Raw genomic sequence first — 14,709 nt, forward strand, 5'->3', positions numbered from 1 at the left:
CACCCAAGAGGAATGTAATCATGAGCTGTGGTGAGAGAGTGACAGAGCCCAGGACAGGGAGATGAGACCCGCCCACAGTCTTTAGCCCTGGCCTGAGTGCCCCAGACACCCAAATCTGTATTTCAGAAGGCTCTGTCTTGCTGAGACCATCTGACAGCCGGGCCCACATGGAGAGGAGCATAACCAGGTAGGGAGAGGTGGGGTGTCCCCACAGCAGCTCAGCTGAACCAGTAACCACATTTCTCCTGACCCCATGCTGGCTTTCCCTCCCATCCCCCATGTGACCTGACACCATGAATGTCAGGCAGAGCTGAAATGTCACCTACGTCAACTGTTTTGGAGGCTGGCAAGGTCTCTTGGAGAAGACCTGTGAACTATTCCCCTCCCCTCACCATGCCCTTAAAAACAAAGGAATAGTAGGGGCACCTGGGTGGCTCAGTCCAGCTAAATGTCTGACTCCGGCTCAGGTCGTGATCTCACAGTTTGTGGATTTGAGCCCCGAGTCAGGCTCTCTGCTGACCGCTCAGAGCCTGGCGTCTGCTTCAGATTCTGTGTCTCCCTTTCTCTGCCCACTGCCCCCCCCACCGCCACTAGCACTCTGTCTCTCAAAAATAAATGTTAAAAAATTAAAAAGAAAACAACAACAAAGAAATGGCTAGCCCTCAATGGAAAAAGAAAATATTAGTTGCTATGGTCCGAACGTTTGTATCCTTCCCCACATTCATACACTGAAATCCTGCCCCCCAAGGTGATGATATCAGGAGGTTGAAGATGGGAACCCAGGGATTAGAGTCTGTTACAGAGGCTTAAGAAAGGTCCCTCGCCCTTCACCACGTCAGGACATGGCAAGAAGGTGCGTCTGTGAACCCGGAAGGAGGCTCTCACCAGACACCCCGTCTGCCAGCATCTTGGCCTCGGACTTTCAGCCTCCAGAACTGTTGAGAAATGGATTCGTGTTAGTTATTAGCCACTCAGGTTATGGTATTTGGTTATAGCAGCCGGAGCAGGCCAAGACACTAGTTTTTAACTGCTCATTTTCCTACCATCTACTTAAACTCTTAGAGCGTTCTAGAATAGTTTCAAAACGCTTCCCCTCGATGGGAAGCCAGTGGTTCTCAACCGGCCACGATATTTCCCCAGGGGACATTAGGCAGTGCCCGGAGACATTTTTGACTAGCACCCCTCATGGGGAGGGGGCGTGGCCAGCATCTAGTGGGCAGAGGCCAGGGATGCGGCTCAACGTCCTAAGATGTCTAGGCCGGCCTCGTACAAGACAGTGTCCGTAGCGAGAAAGCCTTCCCCGAGCACATCATCCTGTACGCGAAGCATCGTTATCCTCCTTCCATTTCTAGAGGAACCTTAAATAACATACCGGACCTGAGCCATAGCCTTTTTGTTATTCTTCTCCCCGGTAGGGGACAAGATGGGATGGAGACACAGGAGGGTGGGGAGATGGAGGGAGGGACGCACATGCACCTGCCGTCCAACCCCGCAGGAGGGCGGCGGGGGCGGCCCGGGCTTTCTGAGCCTATTCTCCGGCTTGGCTTGTCCTCAGGACGCTGCCTCGCCCACCATCTATCTGCCAGATGCGCCACTACAGATCTGGGATTTATCTTCTCTCTCTTTGCACCCGAGTTAATGGCAGTGGCTGTGAAAAGAGGCAGCGGCTCACTGATAATATTCCAGTCACTTGGGTTTCTTCTCTTAATTACCTTCCTAATTTGCACTTTTGGTGGAACACCTGGGGTGTGAGCACCAGTCGGCAATTTTTTCCTCTGCTCCTTCTCCACCCAGCGGGTTCTTTCTGCCATCTGTTGATCTTAAATATCTGCCTTAATTCTTTTATTTATGTTCTTTCCGCGCGTGTAATTTATCTTGGTCTCTCATTAGCTTCTCTGCCAGGCTCTATTCCACCTTCGGACGAGGTAGCAATTGCATTTCTTTCCCCATCACCTGCCCTTCCCCTGGCGGTGGGAAACTGCTTGCCCCCCCCTCCCCCCCCAGGACACAGCTTATGCTTTTGGAGCAGAGAGGAGGGACCCGCTTCATGTGCAGATCATCACAGAATGTTCCGCACTGTTGGCCCAGGTACAGGGTGGGGGCAGAGGGACTATGCATTCACTGCTCCAAACCCCTTCAGAGTACGGATTCGGATGCCAGCTCTTGCCACCCACACCTGGGAGAAAGCCACAAGTGCAGGTTGGCAAACGGGGGGGGGGGGAGTGGGGGACCTGGCTCTGCTGCTCGGGCTGCGTGCGTCCCTTTGGGCAGACGCTATTTTTTCCTGCCTTAACTGGTTACTCCCCTGCCCAACCTCCCAGAGCTACTGTGAGTCCAAGTGTTGGGGCTTTTGCTAAATAACCAGAAGGGGTTAGTTCGCTGATTAATATGGGTCCTGTTGCTCTGGGCTGCGCTATCGTTTACGTTAAAGTGACTGATTAGAGCAAAATCTTTAACAAAAGAGCCAACCAGCTGTTGTTTATACTTTAGGAAAGCACATTTTTTTTTTCAAAGGAAGGGAGATGCCCCTCTGATGTTATAAAACACCGCTTAGTCCCTCCCCAGCTTTGGACACCTCTCCCCAGTGGGTCAGGGCTCCCTGGTGAAGTTCTTTGACTTGGAGACCCGCAGTCACCGCTGAGAGCCGGCTGAGGGCTTGGCTGTTTGGGCACAAAACAAGAATGAGGACAGCAGCTTTGGAAACACTGGAGTCTCTGAGGGTAGGGGACTGGCCAAATGGAAGAAGCGTCGGAGATGTCCTCCAGCTTTCTGATCTCATGACCGTGGGCACCGGCAGCTACTGTGATTCAGATTCTGTGTCTCCTCTCTCTCTGCCCCTCCCCTGCTCACAAGAGACCACAGCTCTGTCTCTCTGTCCCTCAAAAATGAATAAATGTTAAAAAAAATTTTTTATTTTTTTTTTAAATTTTTTTTTAACATTTATTTATTTTTGAGACAGAGAGAGACACAGCATGAATGGGGGAGGGGCAGAGAGAGAGAGGGAGACACAGAATCGGAAGCAGGCTCCAGGCTCTGAGCCATCAGCCCAGAGCCCGACGCGGGGCTCGAACTCACGGACCGCGAGATCATGACCTGAGCTGAAGTCGGAAGCTGAACTGACTGAGCCACCCAGGCGCCCCAAAATTTCTTTTTTTTAAAGGCGCCTGGGTGGCTCAGTCGGTTAAGCATCCAACTTCGGCTCTGGTCATGATCTCATGGTCTGTGAGTTCCAGCCCCGCATTGGGCTCTGGGCTGACGGCTCGGAGCCTGGAGCCTGCTTCGGATTCTGTGTCTCCCTCTCTCTCGGCCCCTCCCCTGCTCGCACTCTGTCTCTCTCTCTCTGTCTCTCTCTCTCTCTCTCTCAAAAATGAATAAATGTAAAAAAAAAAAAATTAGAATTTACATCAGGAGCCTTAACAATTATATAAAAATAAATCAGTCTTTAAAGCCTCGATCCTGAAACATGCGGTTGCTCTGGTGGTGTTGATTGCCTGGCCACTTTGGCCCCAGAGCCTGTTGAACGCAGTGTCTCAGGGGCTTCTCTGCAGCCGGCTCTGGAGTGTGCTAGGCATGCTGGGAGGGTGCTGTCTGCCATCTGGTTTTGGAAAAACCTCCCCCCCCCACACCACCCCCCACCCCAACCAAACCGATAACTTCTGAGCCTGGCAGTGGCCCAAGAGTCATGCCACGTGATCTCTGGGGTTTCCTCTACCTCTAATGTCCTAGGATTCTGTATCCCACCATTGGTCATTATGAGGAATATGGGAAGATACTTGGAGGAGCATGAGAATCCCAAATTCTCAACCAGCAACCCCCATAGGGTCCCCACAGGAGATTGAAGCACAAAGGGTAAGGTGAGGGAAGAAAAGAGCCCTTTAGGCCTTAGCAGGGTGTTTGGACTCCAAACCCCATTGTGGTCCCTCGGTGAACCAGACTAGATAATGGGTGAGCTCTTACCCTTTCACGTGGGACAAGCGTGAGCAGCTCTTTTTTCTCCAGGTGCCTCCTAGAATCCTAGCATCCTTGGCCCACCCCAACTAAAAAGGACACAAAGGATAAAAAGAGGTGTTTCAGAGAGGCGGTGAATCCCAAAAGAAGACAAGCCCTTCTTACTCAGTGGATTTTTCCCTCTTCCCTCTTTATAACAAAAAAGTTCCTCCTGGCCCCAAAAGCCGTTGGTCTTGATTCTGACCAGTATTGGTAGGTCTCTTTCCTGTTATGATTCAGGGGATCTTTAAACTGTCCCACACATACCAGAAAATGTCTTAACATTATGGTTCTACCCCACTGGTCCCAGGCCACTGGACCATTTTTCTGTAATCTTTCCTTCTCCGTCAGATACTTGTAGACAAGCAGTGTTCTTCCACATTTGATCAAAGTCAGAGTGTTGGTAGCCTTGGCAGGCTTACTAGTCCCTCTGGAGAGGACTTGGGGAATCATCTTGTCCATCCCTAAGCTTAAGCTAGACTGTAGCCACACCATCTCAGAGTAGACTGTAACAGTCTACCATTTCAAGATGGCCCCTCGAATGTCTGGGAAGACATCATTGGGCCCCTGCACCAATCTCGGACTTCTTGTTGCGTGAGCTAAATAAAACCCTATGTGTTTAGCTTAGGAGCCCGTCATCAATCTCTTTCAGTAAAGGGCCAGACAGTAAATATTGTAGGTCTTTGGGCCATATGTTCTCTATCACAACTACTCATCTCTGCTGATGTAGCGCAAAAGCAGCCACAGACAACTTGTCAACAAATTAAGCATGGCAGTGTGCCAATAAAACTTTATTTGTGAACACTAAAATTATATAACTTTCATGTGTCATGAAATACTATTCTTTCTTTGATTTTTTTTCCCAGTTATTTAAAAACGTAAACGTCGTTCTTAGCTTTCAGGCCATACCAAAATAGGCAGTGGGCTGAATTTGGCCCCCAGACCATTGCCAGACAACCCCAGGTTTAAACTCCACAGTTATGTGGGTTTTCTGTTACTGGCAGCCTAATGCGGTCTCACCTGACATAGCGATGGTAATGAACCTTGTTCGAAAATTGCTCCTAACCCTTCATGCTTTTTTATTCCATTTCAGAGGGTCTTGCTGTTGGCGTCGGATTTGGGGCTGTGGAAAAGACGGCATCCGCCACCTTTGAGAGTGCCAGGTAAGCCAGCACCTGCTCCCTAGAGCCTGGCACCGTACCCAGTGGTGCTCTGGAAATGCTTATTACCTCGGTGGGCACCCATGGCCCCAGAGGGCCAAGACTGGTGGAAGTTGGTGGGGGAGGTCAGGTGAAGCTTGCCTGAGAGAGGGGTTCCATCAAACAAGCTGGTTTATGCCGTTTGTCAGATGAGCTATCTAATGGGTAACCGCTTTGAAAACACAACATGGAAATAATCGTCTGCGTTCTCCAAATCCTTTAAATGTATAAAGACTAAAGACAAAAAAAAAAAAAAATTAACAAAGCCAGCAACTGATGCTCTCAACTGCTCCCTCTTTTTGAAGCCGCTCCTTTCTCTTTCCGGACCCTGCGCTCTCCTAGTTTCCCCCCACTTCCTGTTCCTCTACAGATTCTTCTGTGGGCTTCTTGTCCTGCGACCCTCTCTGAAATGTTGCTGTTGCCTGGGATCCATCTCTGGGGCATCATTTCTTCTCACTTAGTGTACTCTCCTTGGGGAATCTCCTCCATTCCCGAGACTTTATTTTCCATGCATTTGCTGGTGATGCCAATGTTGATCTTCAGCCTAGACTGTTTTCTGGAACTTACACCTACGGGTCCAGCTACCTTGCAGACATCTCCACTCAAATGTTTTTCAGGATCCCCACGCTCAGCATTTCCAAAGTTGAGTTTATTGTTTCCTGCTGCCATCCTGCAAAAACCTGTCCCTCCTCCAGGGTTCCCCATCTCCCCCTTGCACCCGGTTGCCCAAACCAAACTCACTGCTATCCTTGACTCCTCATGTCCATAGACAGTCTTTCTGCAGACAATCTGTGCCTTCTAAGTTCTTCTTCTCTTCTACCTCCCTGGCCCCACACAGGGCCTAGGCAAGGCTATCGTCTCGGGACCACAGAGGCTTATGGCTTATCCTGTAGCCATAATGGAGATGTGTTCTATGTGGTCCCTTGTGCCTACAGGACCATGAATACTACAGCCTTGGGCTGGAGGAGAGCAGGGAGGAGCCTTCCATCCAAGGGTGGCAAACTCAGGTGCCTTCAGAAGACTAAGGGGCAAGAAATTGAGTGGAGACCATCCTGGGGTGGAGACAGTTAGGAACAGTGAGGACAGAGGTGAACCTCAACTGGGCAGCACATGCACTATCTCAAGGCACAATTATTTTAAAAATATGATTAATGTTCAAGAGATGGTCCCGGGGGCCACTGGTTTCTGACCCCTGCATCTAGCTCATTTCTCTGCCTTCTTACCTACTTTTTCCCCCTGTGGCAGTGGCCCCACCTCCTTCAGTGATCGACCTGGTTTCTATTCCCCTGCTTGTCAGGAACTCATTTCTCACAGAGCCCCTTTCCCGCCCTCCCTCGGCTGCTGAACTTACGTGAGGCCTCTTTATGCCCCATCCCCTCCTTTTAGCTCCTCAGCCAATGTGGGACCCCTGTGTGTTAAGTGTAGTCTCTGCTGGTCTTTATTTATTATTATTATTTTTTTAATCTTGGGGGAGGTCAGAGAGAGAGGGAAAGAGAGAATCCCCAGCAGGCTCCACATTCAGCACGGAGCCCGGCGCAGGGCTCAGACTCACAACCCTAAGATCATGACTCAAGTTGACAAAGTCAAGAGTCAGATGCTCAACCGACTGAGCCACCCAGGCGCCCCCCTGTAGGGCTTTAAATTCTAATGCTACATGTTAAGGGACATGTGTGCTCCTTGAGGCCCCAGACGTGCACGTGGGCCGGCATGTTCCAAGCCGAAATTTCCCCTGTTCTCAACTTCTTTTTCCCACCTGTCAAACTGGTGGGTTCCTCCAGCATCATCCGTTCACGTGATACCTATTGTGAAAACCAAATGAGCTGGTTGATGGAGGGTGGGGGGAGGGCAGAGGGGAGCTCATAATGTAGAAATGTCGCCAACATCAAGGGTTAATTGTGATTCCTAATGCCCTGCAGGCTGCTTTTCTCACCCTGGGAGAGGGGAGAGGGTCGGGGAGTATGGCTCTTTTGCCGTTTTGATCTTGGCCTCGCTTAGACCAGGAGAAACTTGCGAGTCAGCAGGATCCCAGGAGCTGAGCCTGTCGGCATCCACAGGCCGGGTCCTCCTAGAGCTCGGGCACCGTGCATGTTGCAGGGGGTCGGTGGCTGGCAAGTGACAGCCCTGCCCCCAGCCAGGCTTTCAGTCCAGCCACGTCTCCCGCGACATCGGGATGTCCACTCGGACGGCCCTCTATTCTATTACCTGCACTTTCCGCTAATCTTTATAAATATTTCTGAAGAAAGTAGAGCAACAATCTTTCCGACCCAGCCCCTCTCTTCCCTTGAACAGACGCTCTCTGAGTTACATAAACCCTCAACAGGACCTTCCAGTTGGGATTGACCTGGGGCGGCAGTCTTGGTATTTTCAGCCTCAAAAAACCCCCTGCTAATGGAGCCGCTGGGGGGTTCTCACCACCCCGTGCCCTCCACCCACTCTCAGCCACAGCATGTGGGGCTTTGCTGTTGTCACCACTGTGTCCAGAGTATCTTGGGAGGGAGGGTTCTCCCTCCAACAGGCCCTCCCCATCAGGCCATCCCCCCCCCCCCATAAATCCACATACAGTTCGTGATTTGGGTTCTTCCTTTTCAAGTGCCCGGGGGCAGGGGGAGGGGGTGAGGATGGTGATGCATAAGAGCCCCCAGGCAAGGCACGAGGGAGAAGGAGAAAGAACAAGGCTAATGCCGGAAGGCAGGCTGCAAAAGCAAAGTCATTCGATGATTAAACGCATCTTGTACAAGAGACAGGTTTTGCCTTTTGAAATCCCAGCTCCGGGTGATGAACGAGGGGCACGCCTAAGACATGACACAGAAAAGCTTGAAAACAAAGGAGTGAAAAAAGGTGGAAGGTGCACCCTGGCCAAAAAGAAAGCAGGTATTACAGTCTTGGAATCAGACAAAACAGACTCTCGGGCAGAAAGCCACGTAAAGAATGGAGGTCAGTACTTTGCAGGAAGAGGAACAGTGCCCCGGGCTGATGGGCACCTGTATGCTCCTGGCAACCTAAGTCTCACACTGGGGAAGGAAAATGGTCAGAATTTCAAGGGAAGTCAGACAAAACCGTCGTCATGGTGAAGGGTTAGGATTCCCCGCCCGGGCACTGAGAAGGCAGATAAAAAGTTAACACGACATACATCATGGATGTGCGTAGAGCCCCAGCCTGGCGATGAAAAAACCGACATTCTTGTCAAGCCCGCGTGCGCATGGTTCCCAAAATTGATTAGCGCTGTGCCGCAGAGAAAAGTCGGAATGCCCCCCAAATCAATACCACTCAGACCACATTCTGTGACCGCAGTGTGACATAATTGAAAATCAATACCAGAAAAGATGGCCTAAATAATTGGTTAGTGGGCAGTGAAACCAGTAACACCGTAAGAAGGGCACAGCGTAAGCTCCAAGGAAGGGATACAAACCGAGTTACTAAGAAACCAGTGGATGAAGGGCAGGCTCTTCCTTCGTGTCAGGGGCACTTCATAGAACGGTGGTACTTCATCAGGACCGGGGGGGATGGTCAACTTGAATTGGTGGGCACGATGGGGGCAGGTAATATTGTGAAGAAAGGCCCAGGTAGGTCCCAAGGCATTTTCAGGGCCGGCGGAGAGGTGAAGTCACCGAGATGGAGCTCACATGGTGCTTTCTGGAAGGTAAGCCTGACGGCTAAGAAAGCACATCATGCACCGAGAGGTTGGCAGCTAGGGTGGGTTCTGATATGCAGGGAAAGGAAATGATAAAACCCAAGAGGTGGTTTGAACCGTGATCTGGCTCCCGTGGGATAATTTGAGGCGAGGACATAGATGGACCCGTGTTGACCACCCACAGCTGTGTGCCCTCAGAGCAGGACGAGGGATGTGGGACTGAAGGGAGACCACAAGGAGGGGAGGGAGGAAGAGCTTTGAATGCAGACCCACCAGACGGCATCTGTGGGCGGATTTTGTTGTCCTGCGGAAGGGAGAAGGGGGAATTCAGGTTTGAGCGTAGAGAGACCTAGATAATCACGTAGGGCTCCGGGAGGGCCCGGAGGGCGAGAGGATGCATTTGCAGGTACTTGGCAACAAGAGTTACCTGGCATGTGCCTGGGGCCCACGTGGACCAAGCTAGCTGCTTTTCATTTAGCCTAGGGGTCTCAGCAAACTGTAGCCCCCGGGCCAGGTCCGGCCCAACACCCGGTTCTGGAAACGGCGTTTGCTTCGAACACAGCCGACACTCATTTGTTGACATATTGTCCGTAACTCCTTGTAATAATGGAGGCGGGCGGTTGCCGCAGAACCTCAAGGCCGAAAGCTGAGCGTCTATACTCATCTGGCCCTTTGCAGACCAAAGTATGCAGACCTCTAATTCGGCGGAAAACCGTAATTTTACTGCAGATTCATCAGCGAATGCTCTGACACCAACTGACTCTTGTACGACCTCTTTCTTGTGCCCTGTTAATAATGCATCTGGAAGCCACATATCTGCAGCCACCACGGGAGAAAAGAAAGGTATAAAATAAAGACTCCCAAGGAGGCACGATCCTTAATTGAATTTCTCCACAACCAGGACTCAGGCAGGACGCAGGCATGTAATTTGTGTAGGGCTGCTGCTGCCACCCAGTGTTCGGATGCTGTTACTTCACCTTTATGGCGCCTGTCCCCATGCCTTCCCTCCATCCACCCTCCTTCCTCACTGGATAGCTGGTGTGGCACTGTTTATCCCGAATTCAGTGTCCTCTGAACTGCGAAGCATCTCAGGCAGCAAAGGGAAGCCCGTGGTTCAAGGGAAACATAGCTTTCTTCTCTCCAGGCTGGTCCCGTCGCAATTTCTTCTGTTGTCACCACCAAGAAATTCTTCAGACCACATGTCCCTTGGGAGTTTGCTGCTTAAACAGTTTTCCTTTCTGAAGTGGCATTACCTCCAAAGAACATGTTCCCGACGGAGGAAACGTGCCCTCGGCTCTCACTTGACTCAGCGGCAGGCATAATGCAAACCAGCGGGGAGAGCAAGGCTATTTACACTTCACATACAGACCACTTCCTATTAGGCTTTGACTGAGCACACACGTTGGGTGGCGTTTGTCACCCACGGACATACCCTGACCGGCAGGTGCAACAGGCTCTGGGTAGCCAAGGAGGCTGGCTGCAGACTCATGGTCTTTGTGGATAATCCACAAAGCACATCCCCAAGACACGCCTCGAATGTGTTTCTTGTGTCCCAACCAGCTAATGCTAACCGACATCTAGATACTTGGGAAGGGATGCCTGGTGGATTAGTCTGCATCTGGACCTAAGGTGGCTCACTAAGTTGCACAGGAGGGACATCAAAATAAATTTGAAAGTGTATGTCTGCCTCCCTTATCAAGGGGTAAATCATAAGTCAGATATATACTTTCCCTGGCTTAAAAACCAACACACGTGTTGGTATATTAACAATCATTTAAGACAGCAGTCATTAGTCAACCAAGCAGCCATTTGTTTAGAAACAAAAATGGTGGGGCGCCTGGCTGGCTCAGTTGGTCAAGCACCCGACTTCGGCTCAGGTCATGATCTCCCAGTCCGTGAGTTCAAGTCCCGTGTCAGGGTCTGTGCTGACAGCTCGGAGTCTGGAGCCTGCTTCGAATTCTGCGTCTCCTTCTCTCTCTATGCCCCTCTCCTGCTCTCGCTCTTGTCTCTCTCTCTCTCTGTCAAAAATAAATAAACATTAAAAAAAATGGCAGTAGACACGTTTTCCTGGTCATTAGTCAACAGTAACCAGTCGATATGTCTTTATGTGGAAGACCCATTACCTATGTGCATCTATCTGTCCAATTAATCCCCCTACTTTGGATCCAGAAAATTATTGAAAATGGGTTTGCCAATTAAATGTAGAGAAGGTCAAGAGCAGGCCTCACTGTTGTGGTGGGGAGGGGTCTCGGAGAACTAAGTGTAAACTTCTTTAGCATAGTCCACTCACACATCTACCGTAACCGCCTGCATGGGTCAAGCCGCTCTTACAAAGTCCCTAGATCACCCTGTGGCAGGACCAGCTGCCAGACTTCCAGAGAATTCTCAAGAGACTCTCCATGCCTCAGGGTGCCGCTCTTGACCTCACGCGCCCGCAGCTCTGGGTCTCACCGTTCCAGAGCCCAGCCCGGTCTCTCTGGAGACTGGTCTTCAGGCTGAGAAGTGCAGCCCCAGCATGAGGTCAGGAAAGGTGCCCGGGAGAGGAGATCCTTTCACCCCTTGACCCAACCACTGCCACCCCTTTCACAGCAGAATAATACACACGCCCTCTCCCGCTCCCCGCACCACAAACCCCACCGCCACACGCTTCATTCACCCCAGAAAGCGAATTCTTGTGCTGTTCTGTATGTGTGACGGCGGACTGTGCTCTCCATTTTATTTTATGCAAGCAAGCCCTTCTCCTGAACCCATCAAGCTACCTTGCCCGGGATTCTAGAGTCATCTATCGGCAGCTCTTTCTCTTACATGCTTCTTTCCAGTCCTCCCACACACCGATCCCCTTACCCCGTATTCTGACGAGAGAGAGGAATTTGCAAGTGTGGGCAGGCAGGCAGCAGGTGGTGGCCAGTGCCCCCGTGTGGTGGCTAGCCATCATCGATGCCAGGTGACAAAACAATGACAAAGGGACAAAAGCAGTCGAGACACGTGGATGACTGAAGCAGTGTGGATCTCAGACAGAAGTCACACCTACAAAAGTTTAAGACCCGGTGTTATATACATACGAGTTTATAAAAATGCTGTGTGCATTTCCCGAAATAGTTACATCTTTATATTCCTGCCATGTTGACCCCAGTAGTTCACTGGATTCAGCCCTGACGGTGCTCCGCTGTCGTGTTATTTTCCCGCATCAGCATAACGGCAAAGTTTTTGCGTGGTCCCGGCACAGAGAGGAGGGTGGATGTGGAAGTCACCGGAAAAGAGCAGGAAGTCCCTCGGGGCCGTGACTGTCGGCACCAGTAGGAAAGCAGTGGGGTGAACGGGCTCAACTTCAAGACACCCAAAAATTCATTCGATTTTTCTTTATGTTTTATTTTGCTGATGACTTCAAAAAACAATGTTATGAAAATTAGTATATTAGTCCTGGAAGTAAAGAGGATGGGCCTAAAAGCCTGCCAAACACATGGACAGAGCCAGACTCGGGCCCAGTACTTCCTTGTAGGCAATTGGAGAGCCATTCCCTCCACAGAGCTGTTCCCGAGCACGCCCCACAGGGTTTTCTGTTCTGTTTTGTTTTAATTTTTTTTTTTTAATGTTCATTTATTTTTGAGAGCGAGAGACAGAGCATGAGCAGGGGAGGAGCAGAGAGAGAGGGGGACACAGAATCGGAAGCAGGCTCCAGGCTCTGAGCCATCAGCACAGAACCCGACGCGGGGCTCAAACCCACAAACCGTGAGATCATGACCTGAGCCGAAGGTGGACGCTCAACCGACTGAGCCACCCAGGCGCCCCCTTCTTTTTCCCTCGTCCCCACTGACCCTCAAGAAGTGCCCCTCCCATCCTCAGAACCCCTGGGGGTTCTCCAACAGTCCTCCTGAGAACAGTCTCCAGGTGCTTTGCTCCAGGAGGCCTGACTGAAAGGAGCCGGCAGGGTTGGGGGCTGGGGAGCGAGGGCGAGAAAGGAATGGTCTCCGTCCTGTCTCCTTGTCCACACCCCGGCATTCTTACCGCCCTCTGCCACTCTCTCTCCTGGCTCCTTCTCCCTTCCCGTGGGTTTTTATGCTCCCAGCAAGAGCAGAATGGTACAGGAAACAATGAAAAAAGTAACAGTATTTCGCCAGTAAGCCCCCTCCACTTCCCGTGTTCTGTCCCCAAGAACCCCCAAGATTTTTCTTGGACTGGGTTATCCTCTTGAGGGGATAGCAGCACCCCCACCCCTTCAGACACTTTGCCTTCCACATCCCCAGGTCTGTGCAGACACACAGATGTCATCGTTACCCGCACACCTGGGGACTCCCCCGCTGATAACGAAGAGAATCTGGAACCTAATAGCCACTTGCCTGCAAAATATGCCCATCGTGGGGCCTGGTGCCCATTCATTCCCTGCACCGGGTGCACAGATACGTGAACAGATGGAGGAGTGAAAGTCCGTGTACTTATCATTTACCTGCTACCTGAGATTGTCCACGAGAAACCGTTTAATGTTAGTTTGGCTTCACCCACGAATCTGGCAGACTTTCCATACTTCCCAGGACAGCTGGGATAATTACCATTATTTGAGCACAAAGCCACTAGAAAGGATACAAAGAAAAACCCGATCGGTTTTGGGTGTTCTGGAAGTCAGGGTTCTTCAGACCTTTGCTCGCCTTTCCTGGCACACATCATCAAGTCTAAGGTGACCGTCAGCTATGTCAGAGTGACCTCGTCGGGAGGCCCAGTGACGGTCATTCATCCCTCCCTGCTGGTACTGGAGAGGGGAGCCATGTCTCCCCCTGGCAGATGGTTTCCTTCAAAGGTTGGGGACATTCTCTGATGTGAACCTCCAGCAGCAGCATTCTGACTCCCACACCCATCCATCCACACACACGGTGCTACAGAGACAGAAAAATGCTCGTGAATGTGCTCATTTCAGCACGCGGTCCTTCCACTGGTACCTCTGTGTCAAGCAGAGGGGACCCAGGCTAGCAAGCCCCTGGCAGTCTGACCGTGTCCTTGACTCTTACTATCTAAACCTCAGTTTTTATGTGCATTTCGTGAAGAGAGGCAGGTTGCATCTGTGGTTCCGGGACTGTCGGGCTTTGCGGGACAATAAAAATGTCGCCTGTGTATGTGGACGGACGGAGAGCTGTCACCTTCTCTGTTTTGCAAAGTAAAGGCATCGATAGAAAGCTGCGATCATAGTCTCTTCCTGTCAGTCAATTCTTGTATAAGGTATCTCTTAGTTAACAGTGTACTTATCACCAAAAATCAGTTCATAAGGTCAGGAAAAAACAAAATCCGTTCTACTTTTCAGATAGGAGTTTACTTCTCTTTATCTTTCTCTGTCTCTCTCCATTCAAATTCAGAGCAACTTACAACATGAAAAACTTGTCCAACACCACTCGATACGTAATTATGTTCTTCACACAAATTCGTCAGTTTGAGCCCCCCACCCCCCACCGCCGGGCAATGCAACAAAGTGATCTTGAACATCCCCTGTATTCTACTACTGTGTATCATGCTACCTTGAAAATCTTACTGTATTTTATCTGTGTTGAAAACCAGTTTCCGCAGATCGGGATGATATACTTGCAAAAGTCATACTGATTTTGTTTCTGCTACTGTGTGGAAATGAGGGATCCAGGACGGGATCATATCATAGGAAAAAAAGATTGGTTTTTAGTGCACGTCTGAGTTATGGGGTGTAAATCTTGATACACACACACACACACACGGACTGCTTGTGTGCCCCATGTGGGATTCAGGGTGTGATCTGAGAGAAGGCAAGGAACAGTGACACAGTCAACCCCACACACTTGTCTACCTGTTTTCAAGCCCCGGAACAAAGCAGGTGTCATTCACCGGGAGGGAGATAGGGCGCCCTCTGCCCACAGCCGCTCGCATGCGCGGGGCACA

At 50.7% G+C, this 14,709-nt stretch overlaps 1 protein-coding gene across 2 annotated transcripts in view; it reads left to right on the forward strand.

Annotated features, from left to right (window-relative positions):
• Positions 1–14,709, forward strand: part of SLC39A11 (solute carrier family 39 member 11) — a 339,923-nt gene that overhangs the window by 268,253 nt on the left and 56,961 nt on the right. For both annotated transcript variants that reach the window (XM_047081492.1, XM_047081493.1), the window contains exon 7: positions 5,081–5,150. In XM_047081492.1, coding sequence (XP_046937448.1) covers positions 5,081–5,150 — 70 coding nt within the window. The remainder of the gene's footprint in view (positions 1–5,080; positions 5,151–14,709) is intronic.

The sequence above is a fragment of the Lynx rufus genome, unplaced genomic scaffold (genome assembly GCF_022079265.1).
Source record: "Lynx rufus isolate CCGP_SWC_20201006 ecotype Redwood Valley unplaced genomic scaffold, mLynRuf1.p SCAF_18, whole genome shotgun sequence".
Taxonomy (NCBI): Eukaryota; Metazoa; Chordata; class Mammalia; order Carnivora; family Felidae; genus Lynx; species Lynx rufus.